The 26,715-nt window shown below is 31.1% G+C and overlaps 1 protein-coding gene across 2 annotated transcripts; it reads right to left on the bottom strand.

Annotated features, from left to right (window-relative positions):
• Positions 1-679: 679 nt before the first annotated feature.
• LOC114124499 (tyrosine kinase receptor Cad96Ca) lies at positions 680-26,715 on the bottom strand. Of its 2 annotated transcripts, none has more exons than XM_027987759.2 (7): positions 26,316-26,715; positions 15,417-15,664; positions 9,524-10,228; positions 8,738-8,987; positions 8,381-8,533; positions 7,038-7,216; positions 680-2,269 (listed from the first exon to the last, which is right to left on the bottom strand). In XM_027987759.2, the coding sequence occupies exons 1-7, from the start codon at positions 26,383-26,385 to the stop codon at positions 1,760-1,762; spliced, it is 2,115 nt and encodes a 704-aa protein (XP_027843560.1). In that variant the 5' UTR covers positions 26,386-26,715; the 3' UTR covers positions 680-1,759. The 2 variants fall into 2 exon arrangements, with proteins under 2 accessions (XP_027843560.1, XP_027843559.1); XM_027987758.2 differs by having other exon boundaries at positions 8,738-8,990; positions 26,316-26,714.

Below are 26,715 nucleotides of genomic sequence, written 5' to 3'. Positions count from 1 at the left end.
TATAGTGTTTAATACAGAATAGTTCTATTTATTTAATTACCTATTTTTGGGATGATATTGTTTCATACTGCAGCATAATATAACCACTCTCCACTAATGATATATCGACTAATTATCCATTCATGGACATTAACACATTATGACTGTATTATAGGCACCTAGTACATAAATTGGTAGTTTAAAACAAAATTATGAGGTAATAACAACAAGTACAATATCTTTCGAGGTATACGACACAAAAGAATGTAATAATTGTGAGTCCGGTCTATTTAATTTAATAAACATTTTAGTATATTATCTACACCAATAATACAAAAACAACCTTGTCATAACTCGTCTATTACGATAATAAAATGTTCCGTTTTTTTTCGTTTTACCTTAAAATGGTAAATATCGTTACGAGTTTTAATAACTACACACGATTAATTAATTACGAACAAAAGTCACGCACAGAATGTTAATGTTTCGTTTTTTTTTCATTTTTATAATATAATAATAAAACATTAAACGAGACCAAACAGTATTTTACTCATTGGTCATTATTTGGGAGTAGGAATAAAATCGACGGGAAGAACGAATGGAAATACGGAATTTTAACGTCACTAAATTCACAAGACACGTCGACACTACATTATGTTTTTGTGTGTATCTAAATGTTTCTATAACATACCAGAAACAATTAGTGTTTGTATACAATTTTATTGGTATAAAGACTTGTAGATATAGTAACACTTGACTTAATTTAGTTGATTTGATTTCACTAATTTTATCGGTATACTATTGTCAGTCGTCGGAAATTCAAATTCAATAACCGGGTATAAAATAAAAATAACAATATAATAATTATAAAAAAAAAAAAAAAAACATAAAATCGAGTATTTGCAACTATATAATATTATAATTTATGAATATAATATGATGTATAAATATATTTTTGGTACTATATCAGTATAATACTACAATAATAATTAATAACATTTATATGATCGCACATTCGCACTATTAGCACAGAACAATATAACATTCATAAATACATTAAACTATGTACATTAAATACTGTTTAAAAACTTGACATAAATATATGGACAAGGTATTACGTATAGTCGCAATAGTAAAGCACGAAAATTAAAAAAAAAAGACTAGTGATTTTCTCTTTTATTAAAAAAAAAAACAACGAAATAATCATTGTATATCTCTATTCGTATTTAATGATAAATATACGAGTAGGTATTCGTTTCAACCTAACCAAACATCGTTTTTGTATAATAATTATTATTACATGAGCAATATATGAAGGTACATCGCGTAAACTAAACAAACGACGTCGAAAAAGTTTTTAAATTTTCAATATGTATATACAATAAGCGCTAATATAGTTTTTATAGACAATGGAAAAAAAACATACAATAATAATATACAACTGATATATTCGCGTATATTAAGCGACATATCACGCAGTTTTATTGTTGCATTATAAATATGTACCGGGTGGGCCGGATGTTGAAAAATCGTAATAAATATTTTTAACATGTCGTATACCTATAGAAAAAGCAGTTTTTTAGTATTATTATTTTTTTTTCCTTAGACTTGTGACACGCGAAATATTTATACACACACGTGATAGAATGTATGTAATTTAACGACATAATTATTAACGAAAACGACACGGTCGAACGGAATCATATCATCGTTGCTGCCGGTTCGGCTTCCGGGCGGAAGTGGCGTAACGGGCGGCGGCGGCGGCGGCGTTGGAGACCCGTCATAGGCGCTCGCCACTTATGCACGTGGTGATGTTGTAGTATGCGTTGTCCGGGAACCGGTCCAGCTGTATGTAGTCGGTCTCATCGACCAGCAGCTTGTCGAGCAGTCCCATAAGCTCGGCGAAGTCGGGCCGGTCGTCCGGACTCTTGTCCCAGCAGTAGAACATGATGTTGTACACCTCGCGCCGGCAATGTTGCGGTTTGTCCAGCCGGTAACCGTCCCGGATGCGCTTCATGACGTCCGCCGCGGCCACTCCCGGGTACGGCGTCGAGCCGAGCGTCACAATCTCCCACATTAGCACGCCGAACGACCAGACGTCCGACTTGGCCGAGTACAGGTTGTCGAACAGCGACTCGGGCGCCATCCACCGGATGGGAAGCCGGCCCTCGGACTTGCGCTCGTACACCCGGCTGCTGGCAACGTCCCGAGCGAACCCGAAATCGGAGATCTTGCACGCCCGGTCCTCTGTCACCAGTATGTTCCGGGCCGCCAAGTCCCTGTGTATGATCTGCGAACAAGACGTGTACGCGCGTTATTAATACGAAGCAATATAATAAGAGTGGAACTATACATAGCAAACGTGAAAACGTTTCAATCATTCTCTTCCCGTACACCGTCTAATTCTTTATATTGTTGTCATTTAAAACGTTTATCAATAATATTTACCGGTAGAGCATATAGACAAACCCTATCTTGGGTTTGGCGACTGTTTGGATTTTAGTTTTCTAAAATACGAATTTTGGTAAGTCTTGTATGATTTTTACGTTACAGCAGCTGTAGTAAGAAAATTTCAAAACTCGTGTGAAATATTAAAATAGGTAGCTATACATGTTTTGTGAGACAAAAAGTCTTTATAGGGGGAATAAAACGTCGTAAGTATGTTTTCTATTCCATCTCACTAGCAGTGTTAATACATTTTAAAGTTTGTATGTAAAAACTCGATGAATATATTAGCATATCGTAAAAACTTTACAACGAATATAATCAAGGGCTAGATTGATTTAGATTGATAAAAACATTAAAAACCATCGAGTGCTCTAAAATAGAACAAATCGTTCGAGAACTACGCGAATGAGTCTTATAGTCAAAAGTCAAAATCGTAGCAATGTTTTTGATTTATACAAACCATTTTCATCAAAAAAGTTTTTAAGTCGAACTGGGAAAAGTGAGAAAATTTAAATCCCACATCGTATGTATATTATAATATCATAATATATTATTTATAATCGTTAGTCATTACTTGCAACATTTTATGTAACCTTGAATACCTATAATACAACTTATAGCGATCTTCGTGGTACGCTATTATAAATAAATATTATATAATACTGGAAGAATCGACAAATACATTTTTTTTCAATTCAATGAAGTCAAACAAGCAATGGTTATACATTTTAAAAATGATTTTGAATTTCCATTAAAATTATCATATTTGTAAACTAACTTAATTGCTGGTTAAAGTTACTAATACGAATATATTTATATTAAATCCATGAAAGTCAAAATTTGTCAATTTTTTTACTTGAAATTTGTCAACATATTTAATATTATATTAATTTGTTTTTATATAAGGGGTATATTTGCAAATATTTTTATCCCACAATTGAAAATTAATTTCTGTGCCACTTTTTTATACGGCTATGTTATAAATTCTTCGTAATCGTCTATATTTATAAATAAATAATAAGTACTGAAAGTAGGCGAGTACTCATTAATGTAAGGTGTCGTATAGAGCATTAAATATTGTGCATATATTTTAAAATTGCGCCGGGGTCTTTGAACGTGTGGAAATTACGATTTCGCGAATCGTTATAACAATTTTTTTTTGTCCGTGTGTCCACCGCTACCAACCCACAAGCACCCGTTTATCACACCTCGTTTGTCGCCTACTACTGTGCCTGAACTTCACGCACGTGAGTCGTTTTTTGTTTTTTTGTACTGGTGTTTGTATAATAAGTGTTGCTATACTATATAGAATATAGATACTAAGTATTTGAAATGTTATGTAATGTAATATAATTTATCATGTTCAGTTTTTTTAAAACGAACATTGCTATTTATTGCATCTATATTGTTTCAAAAATTATTGTAACGTTTTCGGTAAGTTCATGCATGATAGAGTAGACATACATATTATTATTCTTACCTGAACGTGTGATGTGTAACAACTAACAAAGTATAGTTGTTTTCCATAACAAAAAAAAAACCTTTTACCAAAAAAATACAAATGGCAAAAACAAAAAGTATTTTATATTATTTTGTGCTTTGATCTATTACGTAACGTAGTATCATATTTTGTCAAAAAAACTTGTAACTTTTAGCACACCTATATTTAAAAAATTTTACAGGGGTTATTATATTATAATTAGATTGCAGTCTAATGTTAAATTTATAGGTATTGAATCATATATCAGGCGTGGATCTGAGGGGGGCTAAGGGGCTTTAGCCCCCCCTCTTCGGCCGTATTTTAAGTTGTATAAAATAAAATTACTATAAAAAATATTATGGTTGTTTGTAAATTACAATACGAATCCCCCCATTTGTGATTTCTGGATCCGCGCCTGTATTATATGTTATTTAATATTCCGCGATTCTGCAGGACGCTAATATTAATAGTGAATTTTTTTTTGATGATTAAATTACAAACCAACGAATCGTGAAGTGTTGATATAATTGTATATTATGATGTACAATTCATGATTCATGTGCTTCGTATTCGATTCGAATATTAAAAAAAATATACCTACTCACAAGACCCGTCTTGCCAAAATACAATCGTGTATGAATGTGTTTTGAATAATTTGTTGATATTGTTGTTTTTATGATCTGGGTGGGGATGTGGAGTCTAAGACGACGGTATATGGTGCAACTAGTAAACGTAGTTATCAGCTGTCCGGAAAAAAGTTATGTTCATACTTCGGTATTGTCGTGTATCATCGTCGTAGGATTACCTATACAACGTTGATTTTGGGTAGGATTGAGGTTTTATTTTTACACAATGTTGTACACAGTGTTTTGGTGTTCTGCTGAGTGGGAATCCGCCTTAATGAATTAATGTTATTAGTCGCGTCACCGCATGGTTCGATTTTACCGGCTATTGCCCTCGTGTGCCCCCGAATGATTACGCACTAAAACTAAACTGCACAATCGCGGGCGTGTTTTTCAGAAATATTTTGCTGTTTGAATCGAAACCACAAATAATAGTAATAATAATAGTGACGGTCAATGAACGACATTCTATTACACTACATTAATAGTATTGTATCTACCGACTGTAGCCTACTGTATATTATAGATGTATATATTATGTCCAAATACACGAAAAATAATTGTAGATGAAAAGTACTTATCTATACCGCATAACAGTTAAAGTTAATACTATATATATATTATATATTTTACGTTTCTCGTTTATTCTTTATTTTTATCACCACCAGTACGAAATGTTGGTAGTATGGAATATCAGTTTTTGGTTTACGATTTTGTCTAAAACATAAACTAGAAATGATTACGTTTCCGAATGAGCGCAGATATACAAATAGAAAAAATATTATCTTCAAAATAAAATTGAATACAACATCATCTCTTGCTGAACAATAAACGTTTTCATTATAGTCGATTAGATAGATAGAATGTTTTACCGGTGAATAATTTTAAAATTGTTTTCAAAATTGTATTCATAATTGACTATTACATAAAGATTATTAAAATGATAATATAATAAAGTCGCGAGACAATATTATACTATTACATTTACTCGTTATTCCTATAGAATAAACAAACCGTAAACAAATAATATATACGTTTGTAATTACACATGTACATTCAAGGCTGCATGTTTATTTCATTCTAAAATTGAGTTTTTGGTCAAATCATCAAATTATTTATCTCACGGTTCATGGGAATATATTATTATTATTATTATTACTATTAAGCTGCTGATATAAATCTAATGTAATTCACAGGAATGTGAAATTCTTAATCAACGTATTATTCTTTATTTATTTATATATGCATATGACAGAATTGTTTGCTTGAGCGATGTATTCAAAATTGGAGGACCGTTCTTAAGTATAAAATATTATTAGTGTAAAATTTAATGGAGAATTAGGGAAATTGACCAATCAATTACTTGACCATAATATTTTAAATATTAATCAATTATGATAAATTATTTATGAGTAAAGTTGTATACCTATTACAAAAATATGGTAAATTAAAATTCATCTTTAGGCTGTTTTTTTCTACAGTAAAAAGTTCCATTTTCGGAGGATTATTCAGTATTTTTGCTCTTTTCCATTTCACACCGTACTGTAGGTATCACATTTGTTTAGAATAACTTAAGAATGTAGTTATGGTAAAAATTGCATTCTCCACACTACACTTTTCGAATAAGTATTTAATATTTATGTGAGTATATTGGTATGAAATACCATATTTAATATTGTAAGATTGTATGTAAAATAAGTTTTGGGTCTTAAGCATTTTTTTTTAACATGGGAACATAACAATTAATTTCAAATTACAGAAATTAATGATTATTATTTATTAGTCTTAGTGTCAGGTTTGTAAGTACATCATTACTATTTTAAACACATACGCACTATAGTATAATTCTCATCAGAGATGCAAATTTTAAAGACTAAGAAAACTGTTATCTAAGTATGAATGTGATTGTGCGATAAAAATTAATGAAAATACAAAAACTTGCATTCTAAAATTATTAATGCCGTATTATTGTTTTTCTTTTTATTGTTATTATTATTTAAATGATTAATTATTTATAAAATAATTATTATTAAGCATTAAATTATGATCCAATTCTATGTTAAAAAAAACAATAGCGCAATATTTTTTTACTGAAATTTTTATCCATTGACAAACACTCGATAATAGTAATAATCTAAAAATAATAATATTTTTCTTCGAAAACACGTCAACTTATTTTTAGAGCTATATATATATATTAGATATAGACCCATAATATTTTATAACAATATAAACTATAAGTAGATACCTACATTATTATGGATTTATGAATTTTGAAGGAATTTTAATTTCCTGTAATTATGCTGTATATTATCTTTAGATTTCCTACATAAATTTAACTGAACGCTTTGTGCACCAATTACAATAGCATCATAATAATATTATAGCAATTTACGGAGCGCGAAACGTATTCGTTAACATTGCAGTGTGCAATCGTCTATGCATTGTATAATGTACAATATAACATATCTAATATTATAGGTATGTAGGCAGTAAGTTCAACGTACCCCTTTAGACGACAAGAAGTCCATTCCTTTGGCGATCTGATAGCAGAACATAATGAGTTCGTGCGACGTCAACGAACTCGGCCCGTGTGTATTCGTGTAGTAGTTTATGCCTCGAGAGTTCCGCAATACGCTTTGGAGTTTGCCCAATTTCGCGTACTCCATGACGACGAACAAGGGGTCTGGGGCAGAAACAAAACCAAAAAATGAAAAATTAAGATAGGTACACTGTAAATCATAATCATTGAACCATCATCCGGTGAGTACATACGCCATACATTATTATTAATACTATCAAAAATATAAGATGTCATCATTTTGCTTGACGCGCAAGTGTGTAATACCTATATGGCCATATGGGTATAGGTTAAAAAAAGATAATAACGAAAAAAGGGGGAATGGAGATCAATGAAATTGATGAAATAATCAAATTTTATTGTTTGAGGACACTACATGCAATAATATTGGCTTTTATTATTAGGAATGGACTACCTTTTACTGATATCCAATACAACTACGGTATAATAATAAAATATTGCAGTTTTATAAAACAGTATTTCAATAAATGATAATACCTAACAATTTTAATAATAAGTAATAACTATGAAAAAAAATCGATAATATTACATATTGTCATTAATATTTAGTGTTATTGTTGCAATAAACAATTTGGATAAACGCTTTTGTGATATTATGTTGTAATTTTTGTTTTTACATTATCGAGCATTATATGTTTATGAATCAGTTCACTTATTATTAATGTAATATCATGTTTAAGGATTCAGTCAAAGGTTTTTTTTTTACTCATATAATATAATACTTATTTGTGACTTAAGGGGTTTCCGAGTATATTATATTTTTTTCGTGTAGGTGTGGTAATGTATTATGTGTGAATATAGAATTGACAATTGTTTTAATGCTGATACTTCTATTAATAAATTAATTTATAAACTAATTTATTAATAATATTAACTTTTAAAAAAGCAAAAGTCTGTCTGGGGACAGACAGAGATCATCTTTAGCTATTTTTGACATGTATATGTCTTATGACTGGGGGTCATTCTGTTAATTTGTGATTGTTTATAGCAATTATTGGTTGCTATGTAAAATTCGTGTCGCGCCTTTGTGACGGAAGAAAATTTCATGTCGGTCGGATTCTTGCTATTTCACACCTCTGGCTTACGTTTTAATACTGTAGAGATATAGTACTGTATACAATGTTAATAAAAATAAATATAAAGATTTATCAATGTTAAGACGAAAATTAGATGATGATTGCAATGATAATGATTTTAATATAAATAGCTTCTTTTTTTTTTTTTAATTTTATATTAATGTATATATACCTCTCTCTGAACAACACCCTAAGAGTTTTACAACGTGCGGATGTGGCTCCAGCGATTTCATCACCTGCAGTTCCTGTACCAGGTCGAGTCGTTCTCGTTCGCCCGCGTTGTCCTTGAGCGTCTTTACCGCGACCACCATGTTGCCCTTGAACCCTAAACAATATACGCGCACGCATTGTTATACATATTAATCGTGTTCAAAATTTTTACAGCAGTCGAGATGATATCATCACGATTGTTATACCCGATAACAGTATTTATAATAACTATTATTATTATGATTGTTATTATTATTATTGTTATAATGGTTGTTGTCATTTAACGCGTAGTAGTCGTGGTAGAACGCGCAACTCTTACCCATGACGTTGTACGCCTCGCACTTCCAGACTTGCCCAAAACTTCCCTCGCCCAGTATTGAACACACTCGCACGTGGTGTCTGGGTATCTCCCACGGGTCGACTTCTTTGATTGCTGATTCCTTTCCCCCGGTGTACTGACCATGGGTCGATGGATCCGAGCCCCAGCTCTCATACCTGGTGAAAGCCCGTGGTCCGCTCCAGTGGTGCATGACCATCGGATCATCCGATCTAAAGCTCTTCTTTTTTCCCTGCTAGAAAAAGTACAAGATAATTAGTACATTATATTGTTATATTTATCGACATGATTACGTGTTATACTGCTTATTACAAACTTAATATTATACATACATCTATATTATAATACATAATTATTGCCACTAGACTTATTGGGTTAACTGTTAGATCAGATCAAATAAGTCCTAACTAAAAATTGTATTGATCGCAACAGCTTGATAAGACAAAAAACACCACAAGTTTTTTAGAGTGAAAATCTAAGTTAGAACAATGCGGTGACTTGCAATTTTCAGCATTATTTAACATTTAAAGTGAAATAAAAACAGTATTTTTTCGTTGCACTGAAATAGTATGAGTATGAAGGTATAAGGCATCTTATCAATTAAAAATTTAAACTAAAATTTGGTGATTTAATATGTGAGCGTCATATTATAAACGTAGAATTATATTAAGTTATTTTGGACTAAATGCCCAGTTTATATCATTATGTTGAACGAGTTCTGCGTCATAATTATATTATATTGTAATGTACATATTATTATATACTCACAATTGAATTGACTTTTTTAGACTTGACTTTAGAGGAAAACAGCCTTTTTCGGAATAAACAAGCAAGTATGCCGGCTGTGGTCAGGAAGACGGTGGCGATTACTATGGGTACCAGGGCCAACATTAAGTTATTCTGAACTGGTTGTTGGGTAGTCACTGTAGGAGGGGTGAGCGCTGTTTCTGTCACGTTTCTGGTCTCGCCGGGCCGGGTGGTAGTAGCGGCAACGGTAGTGTTGGTGCTGGATCCAGACTCTGTGGTAATGGAATTGATTATCAAGTTCACATCTGCACCGGTTACCACGGTCGAAGCGACTGTGCTACCAGCTGCCGTCGGTGATGTGGAAGCCTCGGCGACGGGTGTATCAACGACAACTGTCTTTGGCGTGGCAATGGCTGTAGACGTCGTCGGCGGCTTCACCGTAGGAACTTTGTTCTGTGGCCTGGGTGGTGTCGTTCTGAACGGTCCAGGGGGTGGAAGTTTGTTAGGGGGTGTAAGAACAACGCCCTGAAAACCTCCATTGATTGGGATAGACGGCGGGGGCGGTGGTCGAAACGGTGATGATATGAAGTTTGTTGGAAGTCCTCCGCCACTTAGCTTATTCCTGCTACCACCACCTCCGGGCCCTTCCACTTTTGCCCATACCTGTGTCTTGGATGTCAAGTGACCATCGTTGACAGTCACGTACAGGTAAATGTTTTTTCCTTCCTGTAATACAAACGAATATAATTATTTTATTCAATAAAAATGAATACTAGTTGGCGGGGAGGTACCTATGTATTAGTTATTAGAACTATACCTACCTACACTTTAAAATTTGAAGTTTATAAAATTAAAACGTATGATGATAATAATTAGCTCTAATATAGATAAATTATTATAATGTAAGTCATTATTTTTAAATATATTTAATAAACTATTTATTCAATAATAAATTGTTTGTGTAATTTAAAAATCATCATTAATGCATATTGCATATATTTTAGTCAATTATATATGTAGTTGCTCCTATAAAAGATGTCATCGTAATAGATAAGTTTAAATTCTGATTAATCATTCGTACATTATATATTTTATACAACCATTTTGAAAGGAATTTTTTTACCATGTCCTCGTCACGCGTTTAGAATAAGTAACTATTTGTGATCTAATTACTTATTACTATTATATTACTTCGCTGTTCGCTATCATATCTATGGTGTTTCCAATGTTAACTCGGAGCAATCAAAAAGGTCCAAACACGTTAATAATGAAATCGTTTTTAACTTAACAATCACAAAATCCAAATACGTAGTTGAAGACCCTGGTGTAGTAAAGCACTAATTTATACATCAATACAATAATGTCAATAACAGGCACATTTGTTGTAACAATAATGCGTAGTTATATATTACATACAATATATATTATACAAACTGCAGAGAAACACTGTGTTCTACTTTTAGCTTTCGTATAAGTGTAGGTATAGGTATAAGTATAAGTTATCATACATATTATTTTATATACCTACTATTATTATATTATAACGTACAGATACCAAGTTATTTCATGGTTATGTTAAATCATAGTAAATTATTCACGTCTTGTGTGTTAATAACCTAGTTAATAATTAACTAATTAAGGATGCTAATTTAGGGCGTACTCCAGATTACTTCGAAATGCCGTTTTATGAAGAATAAATTCGTTATTTAATCAACGGAACACAGTGTCCTGGAAAACGAACTAGACGATGGATGTTTTTTTTTTTTAATAATTTGTCTTCATTGGTAAGGGGAACATACGATGACAGTTATTTGATTTGACACGGGAAACGATTAGATGATTTAGTTCTATTACGTAAACTATAGATTATTGGTCTATATAATAAATGATTTATATTTAAGTGCTAGGTAATGTTTTATACAAATAATGATAATTATTTATTAATTAATTTAATTTGCATTCCAATGAAAAAATACTTATTATTATATAAGTATTTAATTATGATGTACAAGTATGAGTACTGATATATAATAAACATGAAGTAGAAAAGAATTTTAAGAACTAAGTTAACAAATACCACCTAAATACCAATACGTACACCAACAACTATAATAATGGGTAAAATAAATGAACAAAAAAACATTTAATAGAGGTTTTGCATTAACATACTACATGTTAGAAATTATAGATTATTACTAGAATTATAATTTGTCATTTTTGACAGCTAAGAGATTATATTTATAGTCATTGATATATTAGTCGTTTTTTGATGGTCGTCATCAAAAGCATCGGTTTTCAAACCACCAATATTATAATTAACATTTGTGTAATACCGATAATACCGATAGGGTAAATATGAGTATTTATTTTTTATGCGAGATTCAAATAATCAGGTCAGAAAGTGAACTAAAAAAAAGTTGCTGATTCATGAGTTTAAGAAAACTTTAGCTAAATGTTCACAATCTTTCTTTATACCCTTTAATATAAATAAATAAGTTGCTGTGCCGTTTGATGATATTATTGTCCATATAATTGTAAAACTATGAAACAATACAACAAAGAAAAATGTTTATCAATATCAAAAGTATATTGTACTTTAAGGAGGTGTTATTTAAAATGTTATTAAACTTTTAAACTAGACAATAAAATTACTAATTTATCTCAATAAAGGTGATTTAGAAGAATCTACAATACATAAACCAAAAACCTTCCAATTATAATATTTTTCCAGAAAATCTGTTAATAAAATATAGTTAAAATCATATAGGTAATACAAATTATAAATAATTATTACAAATTAAACGATTAAAAAAAAAAAATTACGAAAAATTGATTAAATGGCATTTAAATTATGTACAAAAATATATTTTTGATCAAATTTTTTTTTCGAACGTTCAATAGTTAAATAAATCTAAAATTCTGAAACCAAAAATTACAAGACAAAAAATTGAACAATTTAAACTTGTAGATTATTAACCTTTTATACTGCATTATATTATTTATATTATACGAGAAGCACGTTGTTTGTATTAATTGTCTTTATACACTATAGTAGTTATCAGTATTTTTGTTTTGTTTATTTATACATTTATTGCTTTGGTATAATATTACTTTTTTAGCTATTATTTAAATAATCCAAATTATATATTTCAATTAGTATTGTTATCTTCTAAATGGATTTTAACTTTTAAGTATTCTATAATCACAAATTTTAGCATAACATATTATAACTATTTTACATAAGTATTGATATTAACTCTTTTTCTAAAATAATCAAGCCATATGATTATAGGTGGTAAGTAAATCAAGAATAGAAAATTTGAATACCTACGTATGTGTAGTATAATAATTTATATTTAATTTCTAATAATAATAAAATACAGAGATTGGCCAACATATTGAGTTGTAGATCACAAACAATTTTTTTTCTTAAGTTAAAAGGAACAATTAACTTTTCAAATTTTTAAAAATAAAAATGTTGAACATATTATTATAAAGTTGTTACTCGGCGTATATTGAATTTGAGAATCAAAAGTGGAAATAAAGCAGAATCAAATGTCATAAGAGATGGGTAGAAGAAGTTGGTGATCGGTTACACATATTTTCAGTATTTTTATATTTTAATTAATGAAAACTAAATTTGGTAGTCGTAAAAAACTACAAAAACTGAAAAAATTGTATAATATTCAATATATTATAGGTAGAGAAATTAAAGGTTCAATAAAACGAGTAATAATTATCACTTAGTTGCATTTATCAATATTTACTGTTAAAGATCGATATACCGAATGTCTTACTCCGGAAAACAGATCTTTTGTTATTATAATCTATTATGTATACATCGCGTCTACCGTAAAATATTACATTATATCACGGGTTTTTTAAATTGAACGTTTTTCGGTCTCGGCAACGCTTGTTGAAATGGTACTGGCTAAAATACATCCGATAGTCCATTGTGTTTCATCAATAGGTAATATATAATCCACGTTATAAAACGAAGAATGTTTAGATAGGTACCTATTATGATAGCACGTTAGACCCAGTACCATTATTATTATATGACTAAATTCGAGACTATATTTATGTAGTTACGCCGTACGTGTCTAAGACCAATATACATGCGTAATAGTTGAGAATTAAAACGACGATAATGAACCCTTTCGACTAATTTAAATATAATTCATAAATCAAAAGCTAAGATTTATTAATGTAGGATATAGATGGCATGTTCTGAGAGTGAATTTGATGAAGATATCGACGGGAAATTTAAATAGGTGCCTACTGTAATCGATGAATAAGTTTTGATTATCAACAGATGATGTATTTTACAATATGTTATATATTATTATTATGTATCGATTGATCTCAAACAATTATCTTTGCAGCATTCTTATGAAAAATTGAAAACCTTCATAATAATTCAAACCCTCATAAGTTTTACCTAATTTTCTGGCCGAATTGAAGTCGATGTCTCTTTTATTACATTATTGATTGTTCTCTAGATGTTCCTAACATACCTCCGTCATTACTTTCCAATTTCAATATATATAAATAATACTAAAAGTCGTTTCCTATTCCAGTAATCTTACTATCGTCACAATCGTCCTATCAATTTGCATAGAATTATAGTACGTCTCAATTTAACTAAGTCTATAGATTACATTTTCCCACTTTATTTATTATTACTGTTTAGTTTTACGTTTTAATTTGTATTTTCTGTAATCGCGATACTATTGTAATCTACCTTTCGCTCAAGTAATTGACAATTTATGGCTTAAAGTAAGATAAAACTAAAAATCGAGAAACATATGATTCCCGCACAGACAGCTAAATCAAAACATAAATTCCTTATACTTTTACAATATTCATATTTCAAATTATTATTTATAATAATGTAGTTCAAAACTATTATCTCTCGAACTGCATCTAGCGCAATCACATAATATACTTTCTTACTATTATTGGTTAGGTATCGAAAACTATAGGTAAATTGTTTTCATTAATATATTTTGATTAAAATTTGATTTTTATAGTTTATTGCTCTGATTTCTAACTATATATGTATAATTTGTACGTTTTTTTTTTTTTTTTATTTTCTTTACTACCAGACTAAAAATTTAAGTTTATAGGATACGACTTAAAGTATCATTATTGTTGTTTTTGAATTCCATTTCTCATTTTGGTGTCTTTTCGCAGAACGATTTTTAATTAGTTTCATTTTTTGTATATATCTAATATCTAGGTATATGCTGTTGCCTGTTATCATCGTTTGATCTTATATTATTATTGTATCGTAACCGTAATTGTGTTCCGGCCATATGATTACTTTTATTTTTATTATTTATCTGAAATTGATACACCCCTACTTACCATAGCAAAATACGTAATTTTCTGGCACACAATATAAGCTTACGAAAAATGAGAAATAGTTATTATCTACATAATATTATGTTATACGTCTATATAATTGTCTACCGCGATTGGACGTGTCGAATTGTTAATAATAATAATCGTGATACGCAGAGTATTATAATAAGGTAGGTTGTTTGATACATTATAATAGAATATTATGTATAAATTTGCCGTTATTATAATTCCTATATGCACATATGCGGTACCGGATATACGCAATATGTCATACACGTAATAGTAGATAAGTACGATAAGTTTGTTTTGACGTTGGTACGAGATACTGTTCTATAAGTGAGTTCGCTGCGGGTTATTACGCTAACGCAACACGCAAGAAAAAAATTCTCCTCCAAAGATTTCGGATCAAAATTACAATATATATAAAGTAAGTACTACATCGCATTTAAAAGTAATGATAATCAGCGTGAACGTACAATTATATTGTGGTGTATGCTCTTTGAATAATGATTTTTTTTTTAATGACAATAATGGTAAATTATTATACCTTGTTAGTAAGAGATGTGTTCGTGGTGACTCTTCCGTTATCGTCGATTGTGAACGGCAACGGGTCCTCATTCTCTTGAACAATGTTGAAGCCCGTCGAGTGTTCCAGGCCGTACACCAGGTCCGTCTCGTTGCCGACGTCGGACACGCGAACCCGAGCCACCACCGTGCCGATGGGTGCCGTGGAGTCGACCACCCAATTCCGGTCCACCCCTATGATCGGAGGACTTCCGGTCAGATCACAGAGTCCTGTAATATAAAAAAGGTACAACAATTAATTACCTAGTAAATTATAGCGTTTTAGGAAAAAATGTTTTTTCGAAAGCTTGTGCAACGAAAACGTTATATTATTGATAGTATTTATAGTATTCTAAAATGTAATTTTTTTAAATAAGTGTCTTGATCGATCGATATAGACAACGTGTATAATATTGGCGTTATGTAAGTATTTCAACCGTCCGTGAAATATATTTTGTTTTACATTCATATCCCCGAGCATATGAGTTTTATACAAATAGAATCAATATGGAGTCAAAAAAACAATATGAAGGCCAATTTAAAGACTGTTCTCGTTTTAATAAGCTTTCAAAAAATAGATTTTTCAGAATATTATAGTACTTATAATATAGATATAGATAGATAGATAGTGCAATATTGCTTATATACGTAGTTAAATTTTCCTAACAATTTGTTTTTTATTGTTCTCATTAATAATTTATAAAAAAACAAAAACGAAAATATCCCAACACTTTTCACTTGAATATGATTTATTGATTGAAACAGCACTTATTCTTAGAACAAACGACCTTTTGCCGATGATAGGTCACTTGGTATTTTCTCGTTTTCAAATAATTTCCATTTACGGAAAAAACAACGTAGCCCTGCTACTCGGTTATGGTATTTACTCGCTCAGTAACTGTGTCGTAGTTGCAGCCATGTAGTCAAACGCCGATTATATACGCTTTCGTTGCAGCGCGCGAAGACGGCGAGCTGTCAAATGAAAACGCGACGACGAAACGAAAAAATAATAATAGTGATCGTTGGAAAATAGAACCTAAACAAAAAAAAAAATCTACGAAAAAAACGGTACATGGGCAGTTTGTGTGACGCTCGTTCCGCTCCGCTTCAATTTACCCATAGTATATTATCGAACGGCACGAATGGCATAGTACAGGCCGCGGGGCAATCGCGTTGTAATTTTTACCGAGATGAAAAAAAACAACGGCATTGTCGAAAACTTTAATACATAATATGTGTAGCTCGGAGAGGAGTGTAGTATAAATAAGGTTATTTTACTTTTCTCTACTTGTCTACGATGATGAGGCACGACAATTGCATCAAGATCGAATAATAATCGGACGGCCGCTTCGGTGGAAATCAATTTTCAATATCCATATACATCAAAATAATATATTATATTTTGAAATGTTATGCGATAGCTGCAACCGTGTTATTAATGACGATGAATATTACATTGCTATTGGGGGCTATCATAAGTTTCCGCGGAAGTCGATTGCTTTACAGCAGTTTTTGTCGTACTTCTAATATTGTTATTAGGCAGGTGTCTAATTTATATTATGCGTATATCACTTTTAAATTCGTGCAGTCACATCACGATATAAAATTTTAATTTTAATATATTCAGGTATCAAGAATCGACGTACGTAGCTTTCTCATTGTTACTTGTCAGTTTAAGCCCAAACGATGAGTTTAAAACGTATACATTGTTTTTTACATGAAAAGGACAACCGATAAAATGATTGTTGCAATAACCACACAAACATGTACCTAAAATATTTGTATCTGTTAAGTCAAATGTATGCCTTGTTCACATAGCTGTCCCGTTATTGTTTTAAACGAACGTAATATATAAATATACATGAGTTGAAGTGTGTGAGTGTTATGTCAATTATGATTCACTGAAGAAATTCTTAGTAACAGAATTATTTACTTTTCCAACTGTGTTTCAACTCTAAAGTGCGGACGACGTATAACGAAGGATTTCCATGTGACTGTATAACAAAATGCATGTTTTCAATGGAATAGTGGAAAATATAATTGACATTTTTGTCTATGTGCGATAATGGTATAAATTATTATTGTTGGCATTGCGCGACAGAGGTGATAAATCAACGTTCGTCATTATAGATTTTCAGATTATGTTATAGAATTCCATTAATATTAATAATGTCGCGAGTGCTATTTTCAAGTTTAAACTGTTTAAAACGTATTATCAGTTATTACAGTGTAGTTTGTTTTCATAATAACCTAGGATGGATTAAAAAAAAATATCTCTGATGAATTATTGTACTATTTTTTTTTCAGCATTACAATTATTAATAATGAAAATGATAATGGTCACACACGCATGTTAGCAATTAGCATAAAAATGTATAGAACGGTAAACGCATACTTATAATATACTTAATTAGCGAACACATTTACGACCCATCACATTTGCACAAATGCACACACACACAATACACACACACACACATATCTATAAAATCTACACAGTACACATATATGCGTAAGGTCGATGTTATGCTTTCTGATTGGGAAACGCACATTGCGAGTTACTTTCACATTATATATTACCATCGGCTAATAATAATAACAACATTATGTTCTCAGTTTGTGCGACTGCCGTTTCTTTCTTGACTCTATATTATATGCCTACACATAGTGGGTTTGATATATATTTAAATGTATTTCAGTGTAACAGTTATTGTTAAATCCTATGGATATTCCACAATATAATATATTTTTATATAATATATATTATATAGAATGGAAGAAAAAACTCTGTTGAATGAATTAAATAATAGAGGTTTTACGCCCTGTTTTACTTATACAATACATGCAATAAAATAATGAAGACGTGTTAAAGTAAAAATATAAGAAAACTTAACGATGGAAGTAATTTTCACTGGCTATAGCGGAGGATCGTTTATTATTTTAACTAAATTGACTTATTGCCTCTTCGATAGTTCTTTGTTGGACAGTGTTTTATGTAGGTATACCTATCCTGGATACGAAACTATATTGACTATAATACAAACTACTAATATCGTTGAACATAACACATGCTGTAAAACCGAGATAGGCGAGAAACGTGAGCTCGTCCATAGGTTACGTAAAAAAAAAATTGTTTAAAAAATGTCTTTACATATGGTGTCATAACCGTGTACGCGCTACATAGTGTTTCGTTTCAGGAAATTTTACCGTGACCCAACTGCTTCAGCAGCGAGCTGTGAGCGGAGAGAACAATGCGTGGTGACACGAATATAATAGGTGCGCATGTATATAATACAATATTTTACTATACATTACATCGTGGAATCGAAAACGCGCCAATGACGGCGTTAAATAATAACCACAGCGGTAAAATAATAATATTTGTTAAATTATGTATATAATATCCCTATATGGTAAATGAAAATTAAAAAAATGTCTTCTCAGAAGACGCGAGTATAGCATTCGACTATTATGATATAGCAGGTGGCCGTACTATTTTTTTATAATGTGTTGTAGCTTTATAGGTGATGGATGTTTAATAATAGTTAATTAATATGTTTAATAAGCATACTAAGTATATAAGTATATAAAGTATACACACTGTTTATACACGGTGGGCCACGCTTCCGGACGATGTGGGAGCTGATCATGTATGATAAAATAAATATATGAATTTAAAAATTTATCAATCTTCTATCAAGATATCCAATTTTATGATGTACCTAATTTTGTTTATACACGCGGGTGCAACTACTTAATAGAGCACCGCGTTTAATTATTTTTTGATTAGTCAGGAGGGGAATGAATTTGAGCAATGCATTGTCTCCTTAGTTATTAGTCGAAATCAACTGTTGAAAATAAGCTAAATCAATTATAAGAAGTTAACCATTTTTATAAAGTCGGTAGGTATTGCACGAATACCTACGCGTACAGGTCGTTTAATAATAATTAATAACATACATCACACAAGTACACAACGTTCTTGATGGTCACAGTCCGGTCAGACACGATGACCGATGATGGAGAGTATCGATGCGTATTTCGTTTCCATAAGTGGTATACTTACATATTGCCCTCATCTTACTTTTAAGGATGCTTTTTGGAATCACGAAGTTCGTAAAATAATTAAAGAGAGATAAAGATGTATACATAGATATTCAGAGGATAAACTAGAACGAAATATTATGTTCCATAATATACACGATTAATAAATAGATCATCTGTGCCGAACCTAAATATATAATTATATATACAGTAAACCTAGGTAAGCACTTTGAAATACACATTACTAAAATACTTCATATATTATACAGAATTTGAGAAAATATTAATAGATAAAATTATAAGACATATTCAATACTAATATTTTTAAATCTATGTCAGCTGTTATATAGTTAGTTTAATAATTATTATTCTCATATTATTAAAATAAGCTAAAAATGTTATATAAAAGAAATACATTTTAAAATAAATGTATTTTTAGTGATATTTTTTTGGTTTTTATATCTGCTCAATGACAACATTTTTAATTTCATAATCGAAAACAAAATATTTCGTATAGTTAGTAGTGCTTTCGTGTCACAGCTTAAGATAAATTAATAACCTTTAGATAAATTGCGTAAAATAGACGATTGAAAATACATTCCTAATTATTTCTTTGACTATTACAATCGGAATTGTTACTGTTGTTTTATTATTGTATACCGATGGGTTTCTTAAATAATCATTTATATCATGTAACTAATAATGTATGACATTCTTTTGATGATTTATAATAATATGATATACACATAGTATTCAATCACAATATAGATTTTAATTCAATTTATTAATGCGAGATAGTCAATGGTGTTGTATTACACTGTATAGTAGGGTGTTTCAACGTATTGCGAAAGGTTTGAATGACAGTTTGACTTGTAAATTAACCAAATAAGCGGCAAAAATAGCTCTGTTTTCTCGAAAAATCGATAAATAATCACTCACACCCTTATTCCTTGTTTGAGGATATCATTATTATATTAACTAATCGCTATTATGAATGTGACCCTGTGTCGTTGCTATGAGTAATGATAATATACTAATTTTAAATAGCCATTAGGAAATATATTACAAATTATTTTATGATAATATACTTAGAGATTCCGCCCTTGATTTGTGTCGATGAGATCGCGTTGAACACAATTTTTTTCCCCGACTTCCTAGGTAATCCATACGTCTCAATCATATTATTATAACATAATATACTTACATCGTGTTCACCTTAATCCGTGACGTTTATTGGAGTAAACAGGAACTATATTATGACGGTATTGTAGATCTATTATTTTGACGATTATACGTCGAAAACACGACCCGACGATGACGTGTAACTCTCGATATGTATTATGTGTAATATACTGTTTATACTATTATACTATATTATAGATTGTTTCCCAAGGGGAATCGGGTAATATTATTATGTCCGAAAAAAACGAGTTATATTTTTGTTCGTTAAATTATAATATTGATGCATGAATAATTATGATGCATTGTAATAATAAATATAATAAAGTCGTCGAATAGAGTTATAGATTTTGGATTAAACGTGATATACTTTAATAATATAATAAAATAATATAATGTTTGTGTCGTCCAGCTCACTATTCGCGTCTTTGTTCAAAGAAATAATATGTAAAAATCCTCCACTATTCTTGTAATTTAGTCTGTATAAAAAAAAAAATGTAATAAAAAATGGTATAACGAATTGTATCAGTATTTTTAATTGTATTGCGTTTTGCATTTAATATACGTCAAACAACACACTACCGTTTCTATATTATTATTATTATTGGTATTTGGTATTATTATTATTTTGATTAACTCAGCTCAAATGCTCTGGAGTCTCAATAATTCATAATATCACATCGACGACGTATTGTATCAAAGGTAAGCGCGTGGTCGTTTGAGATGAATGACATCATAAATTCTTCGTAAACGTTAAAGTTTCCAACACTAGACAACGCTCGAATACGATAGATGATATTGTCTACGGCGGAAACGTTATTTTATGACCGTTTCATCATTCCTCAAAACCGGCGTGAAACGAGTCGTATTAAAGTGTATACTCGTATTATGTTCTCGACACATGACTATATATACGACCTATAAAATATCATCGCAGCCAATAATATACCTGCCGAGAACTGCAGTAGCAGTATATGCGATTACAACCCTACAATCGGCCACGTCAACTATCTATACATATAATATAGCACATTACACATATTATATTGACTCAGTTCGTTAATTAAGCAATGCACGTACGTCCTACTACTTTAGTAATGTAATAATAATACGATACTGGCTCTGTCCGGATACCGATGATCGACAGGGCAATGACAATGTGACAAGTAAACGAGTATCAAAATAATCGACGATACATTTTTCTTTGTACATATCAAATTTATTTTTTACATAAACCTAATTAAGTTTTAAAATGAGTTTAATTTTAGACCGAATTTTACATAGCTTTTGAAAATTGATATGTTGACCGTATCGATGTACTCACTCCTCAACCACCAGACAAATTGTCATGCACAAATCAACGTAATAAACTATTTTATCTTAAGTAATTTAATTTTTCAACGAATTGCTTTTAAGTTTAATAACGATTAAATGTTATATATTTTATATTATATTGATTTAACTTATGCTAATTAAAAAAATTATATAATAATTAGGTACACTCCGACAAATTTTTAATCCAAAATCATGAGTAAATAAATTATTTTTACTTTTTAGTAAGTAATAGATACTTGGCATTTAATTTTTTTATCTTAACTTCATTAAACATAGTTCAAACTTCATCGATTTATTTATCTGTATTTATTAATGGATAGAAGAAAATAAGATCTAAAAAATAAAAATGTAAAGTCGACCAAAAAAGTTTACAAACAAATATCCAGTTAACAGGAACAACACATTTTACTCCAAGGAATGAGTCATTCATAAAAACTGAGGAAATTGAAAACTTTTCCTGTCATACAATGAAATTCGCCAAATGCGTCTCGCTCAACGCAGTTTTCTCGTCCCGGTGTTACAATTTCCCCTTCCTCCACATACACCATACACAACGCACATTATTGCAGTGTACATGTGACATATATTTATAATCGGCGTGCGAAATATATTTTGTCAGCTCGCCCGTCATTCCTACAGTGAATACGCAACAATCACGGTTGTCAATAACATATGTATTTAGTATCCCGGCAGACAAATATTGTGTAAGTTTGTATTATGGTTTTAAATTCGGAACGACGTTCCTACCTACGTATTATCCTTCGACAGTTAAATAATGCGATTAGTTTGAAAGCAATAACCCTCCTATATCAGGCGCTTACACACCAACCTCCCACTCCCAACAATATCTTCGCAACGTCAAGTACGCTGAGATTGTATATGATTATAAAATTATATTATTATATTACACATAGTACACTGGACTCTCGATTTATACGCGCACGTTCACCTTGACAAAGCATAATATGTTGTCGTACTCACATTTGACGGAAATCTACCACGTGTTGGTTACCCGGATACATTATGGTTAGGTAATTATTCTTTCTACGATTCATTTTTAGCAAATAAAATATTGTAGTATCAATTTATATAATAATAATATATCTTGTTAAAATATTTCAACCTTGATCGTCGGATCACGTAAATTATCATATCATACAGTGTTGTTTAACGGCATACATTTTTGGGTGATAGGTACGTTAAATTGCAGATTTTGGATACCAGCTAATGCAACGTGTTTAGCCAATTTTTATAGAAATCTATTATAAATAATATTATAATATAGGTAATATTATCGCGACGTCGTCCATAATGCGCTCTTTATTCACGGTTTGGCAGAAATATTTTACTGCCGAACGGTTGTATTGTGATTTACACGAATGCACGCAATCATAATATTATGTTCGTTTGAACGAGAAGGGACATTGTGCACGGCGTAAATTCTGTGCTAGTTACAATTAAAAAAATTATCATACATTTTAATGTACACAATATAATAACTGATCCATAGCCAAATACTTTCGTCGAAATGGTTTAACAGCGGCAGAGCTATACGGTCCAAATAGTAAAGTGTTAACACATTATGACCGGTTTTGTTCATTGTACGTACTTAAAATAAATTATACTCCGAATTAGAAACAAATCATATTTTTGTACTCTTTTTTTAGCGTTAGAGTGAACGAAAAGAGAAAGGATTTAACTGTAAGAAAATCAACTTTTACATTTATTTTTTTTATAAAAATATTTTCTTTATTAAAAAGAAAAAATTAATAACAAAAATAAATTATCACTGTGGTATTATTTATACTTAATACGATAAAATTCATTCATTATAAAATATTGACTGTGACTATATAGAAAATAAAATCGATGAAATGTGGAATTATAGGTGATATGATGCTTGTGTATGGCTAATACAAATCAGTGGCTATTGCTATAATACGAGTAGTATACATTAGTTTACTTTCGAATAAAACGTACGTGATACCTGATTAATATTAATTATATTTTATTAGTTAGATCCGTATAAATTAAGATCGGTTTTACGAATTCTATACTCGTTTTTGAAATCTGATCTAAACGATATACCTAAACAGTAAGTGATCTGCGAATCGTAAGTTAATTGTTTCTACCTGAGTCTCGAAATAAGACCAAAATTATTTAGAGAAACACTAATTTGAAATACGAACTTTAAATAATTAAAATTACTAGAGGAATAATTTCGTTTACACATCTAAAACCACAGTACCTATCTAAGTGATACTAGTAAGGTATCAAGACGTAATTTAAGGTATGTCACATTATAAGCACCTACACAAAAAACGACTACAAATTATTATTTTAGCATGGACGAATCTTGATACTTATCGGAAAAAACATTAATAGATTAAAGGTACCTATAATATAATTATTAAAACACAGATATAATCTATATTTCTATCCAACGTATTAACGAAAGCATATTATGTGACTTTCTTTGCTTTTATTGATTAATCATGACTAGATTTCATTGTTGAAATAAGTATTTTCTCTTGAAACGGATTTAAAATCCTTCCATATTAAGCTCTGTCCAAACCTAGACATTTCAAGAACACTCAAGTTAAAATACATTTTGTGGCGAATCATATGATGTACATTATAATCGCAATAAAGTATAATAGGTATAGTAGGTATCTATAGTTTTCTAATTATTATAAGAATCATAGTAATATCAGTGGAGTATACATACATTTTGTATGAGTGGGAAGAATTAGAAGAAAAAATAATGAAATTTATGTATAAGAAATTTAAAGAATTTAAGTATATATTCCATAAAAAAAAGTTTACTGGTCTACCTAAGTAATCAAAATTATTTTAGTTGAGGTTTAACCTCAAGCACGTTTGTTAGTTCTATCGGCACGCTATGACATTATCTATCATATTATGGTCATTTCAGCAACAGTCTTTCAAAACTATAAATTCACGATATAAGCCATTACAATTATAACTATCATCTATCATCGTCATATATGGACCCTGGTTAACAATTGGTGGCGAGATTGACAGACGAGGATTAGATGTATTCTCTGATGTATTTGACTATGCGTATGTAAAATATAATACAAGTACATTAGTACAAGTATAAAATAGTATGATTGAGATATTTGTAATTTATAAAATAGATGTATATTATAATATTAGAAAAATAAGCATAACTATTTTTTCTGTGACTACAACATTATATTTTTAAACCTTTTTTATGAAAACGTTTCATAAAAAAAAATATAGTGGAGTGGGGGATTTAATCCCTACATAATTTTTTATATATACTATACACCAATTCGTGCGATTGTGATTATTCGTCAAGTCTTTTTCGTCCAACGAGGTTTGGGAGACAATAAAGTAGCTGTTAAATCGCCTGGTTTACCTATATGTAATACGTACGTATAGTGATGGAATTTAGAATAACACAATTGCGAACGTGTTACGAGTTGAGGCCCGTCTACGCAGGTAGCATTGCGCAAAGTATAAATAACAATAGACGAGTAGACGAAACATAGTTTCTAGTTAAGAGTCTGGAATGAAAAACATAAACACCCATAGCCATCGCCTTGACCTCACCAACCGTCGTGTATGATAAACACAGCAATGAAACCTAAACCAAACCCTATATAAAGTACCTATTTGAAAACCACGGCGTACATTATAACAATTGATCTATCGTGTCGATTGCATTTTCTCTGCTGGAAGATCTTAGTAGAAGACGTGCTTTCGACGTATCCTATATAATATAATAAATAATAATATAGGTATCTGTTCAACCTTCGGCGTCCTATCGCAGTCACTGTTTGCGTACCGACGTGTATGTGTTCATGATTTGTCGAAACTCGAAAGCACTCTTCTCCGTGAGATTAGTGAGATTTTATCCCTGCTATGATTTTATGGACATCTAACAATAATAATGTGATATTGCTGAGTACAAGACAAGTTGCGGCGTTTTACCGCTTTATTATTATTGTATTAAAAAATGTATAATAATAAAGCTATAGTGGGAAAACGCGATAGTCAAGTAAACTTTTTCTACTTTTAACGAACTTTTGAACGTCTCAGCATTCTCGTCTGAGAACAAATCGTTTAACTCAATACGCCACTGGCATGTTGAACCATAATAACTATACGACAATATGCAATAACGAGCGGAATCGTGGGAAACGCTATTTTCGGTGGGACGAACTCTACGAACCATCACCTAACGGGACTGATGTCTACAATATCATGATAATATTATACGGCTAATATAGATACGTTGATTCGGGAAATGAGTACAATAATTGATATTACTTACCCGACTGAGGGGTGCACAGGGCGACCAGTACGATGACGGCCGAGGCCGCGATCCACGAGATCGACTTCATCGCGCTCGGCCGGCCGAACTCGTCCGTAGCTGGTGCTTCACCGCGGCGGTCGTCGTCGTCGTCTCCCGGCACATTATCACAATAACGGCGACGACCGTCAAAAACGCAGACGAAAACGGCCCGCCGCCGGCGCGTCGTCGTCTCGCGAACCGAACTTATAGTTACGGCAGAAAAAAAAAAATTAAAAATCTAACCGAAACCGTCACCAACACAATTGTCACTTGCGCACAGAATTTTTACGCGATCTCCAACGGACGGAAAAAGACGAACGTCTACTGGGTACCGCGTATCGCGGACTACTAAGCGCTAAGCACCGCCGCACACCGAGCG

This window comes from Aphis gossypii, chromosome 3 (genome assembly GCF_020184175.1).
Source record: "Aphis gossypii isolate Hap1 chromosome 3, ASM2018417v2, whole genome shotgun sequence".
Taxonomy (NCBI): domain Eukaryota; kingdom Metazoa; phylum Arthropoda; class Insecta; order Hemiptera; family Aphididae; genus Aphis; species Aphis gossypii.
The sequence above is the reverse complement of the archived record's forward strand: the minus strand, read 5'-3'. Positions and strand labels throughout refer to the sequence as shown.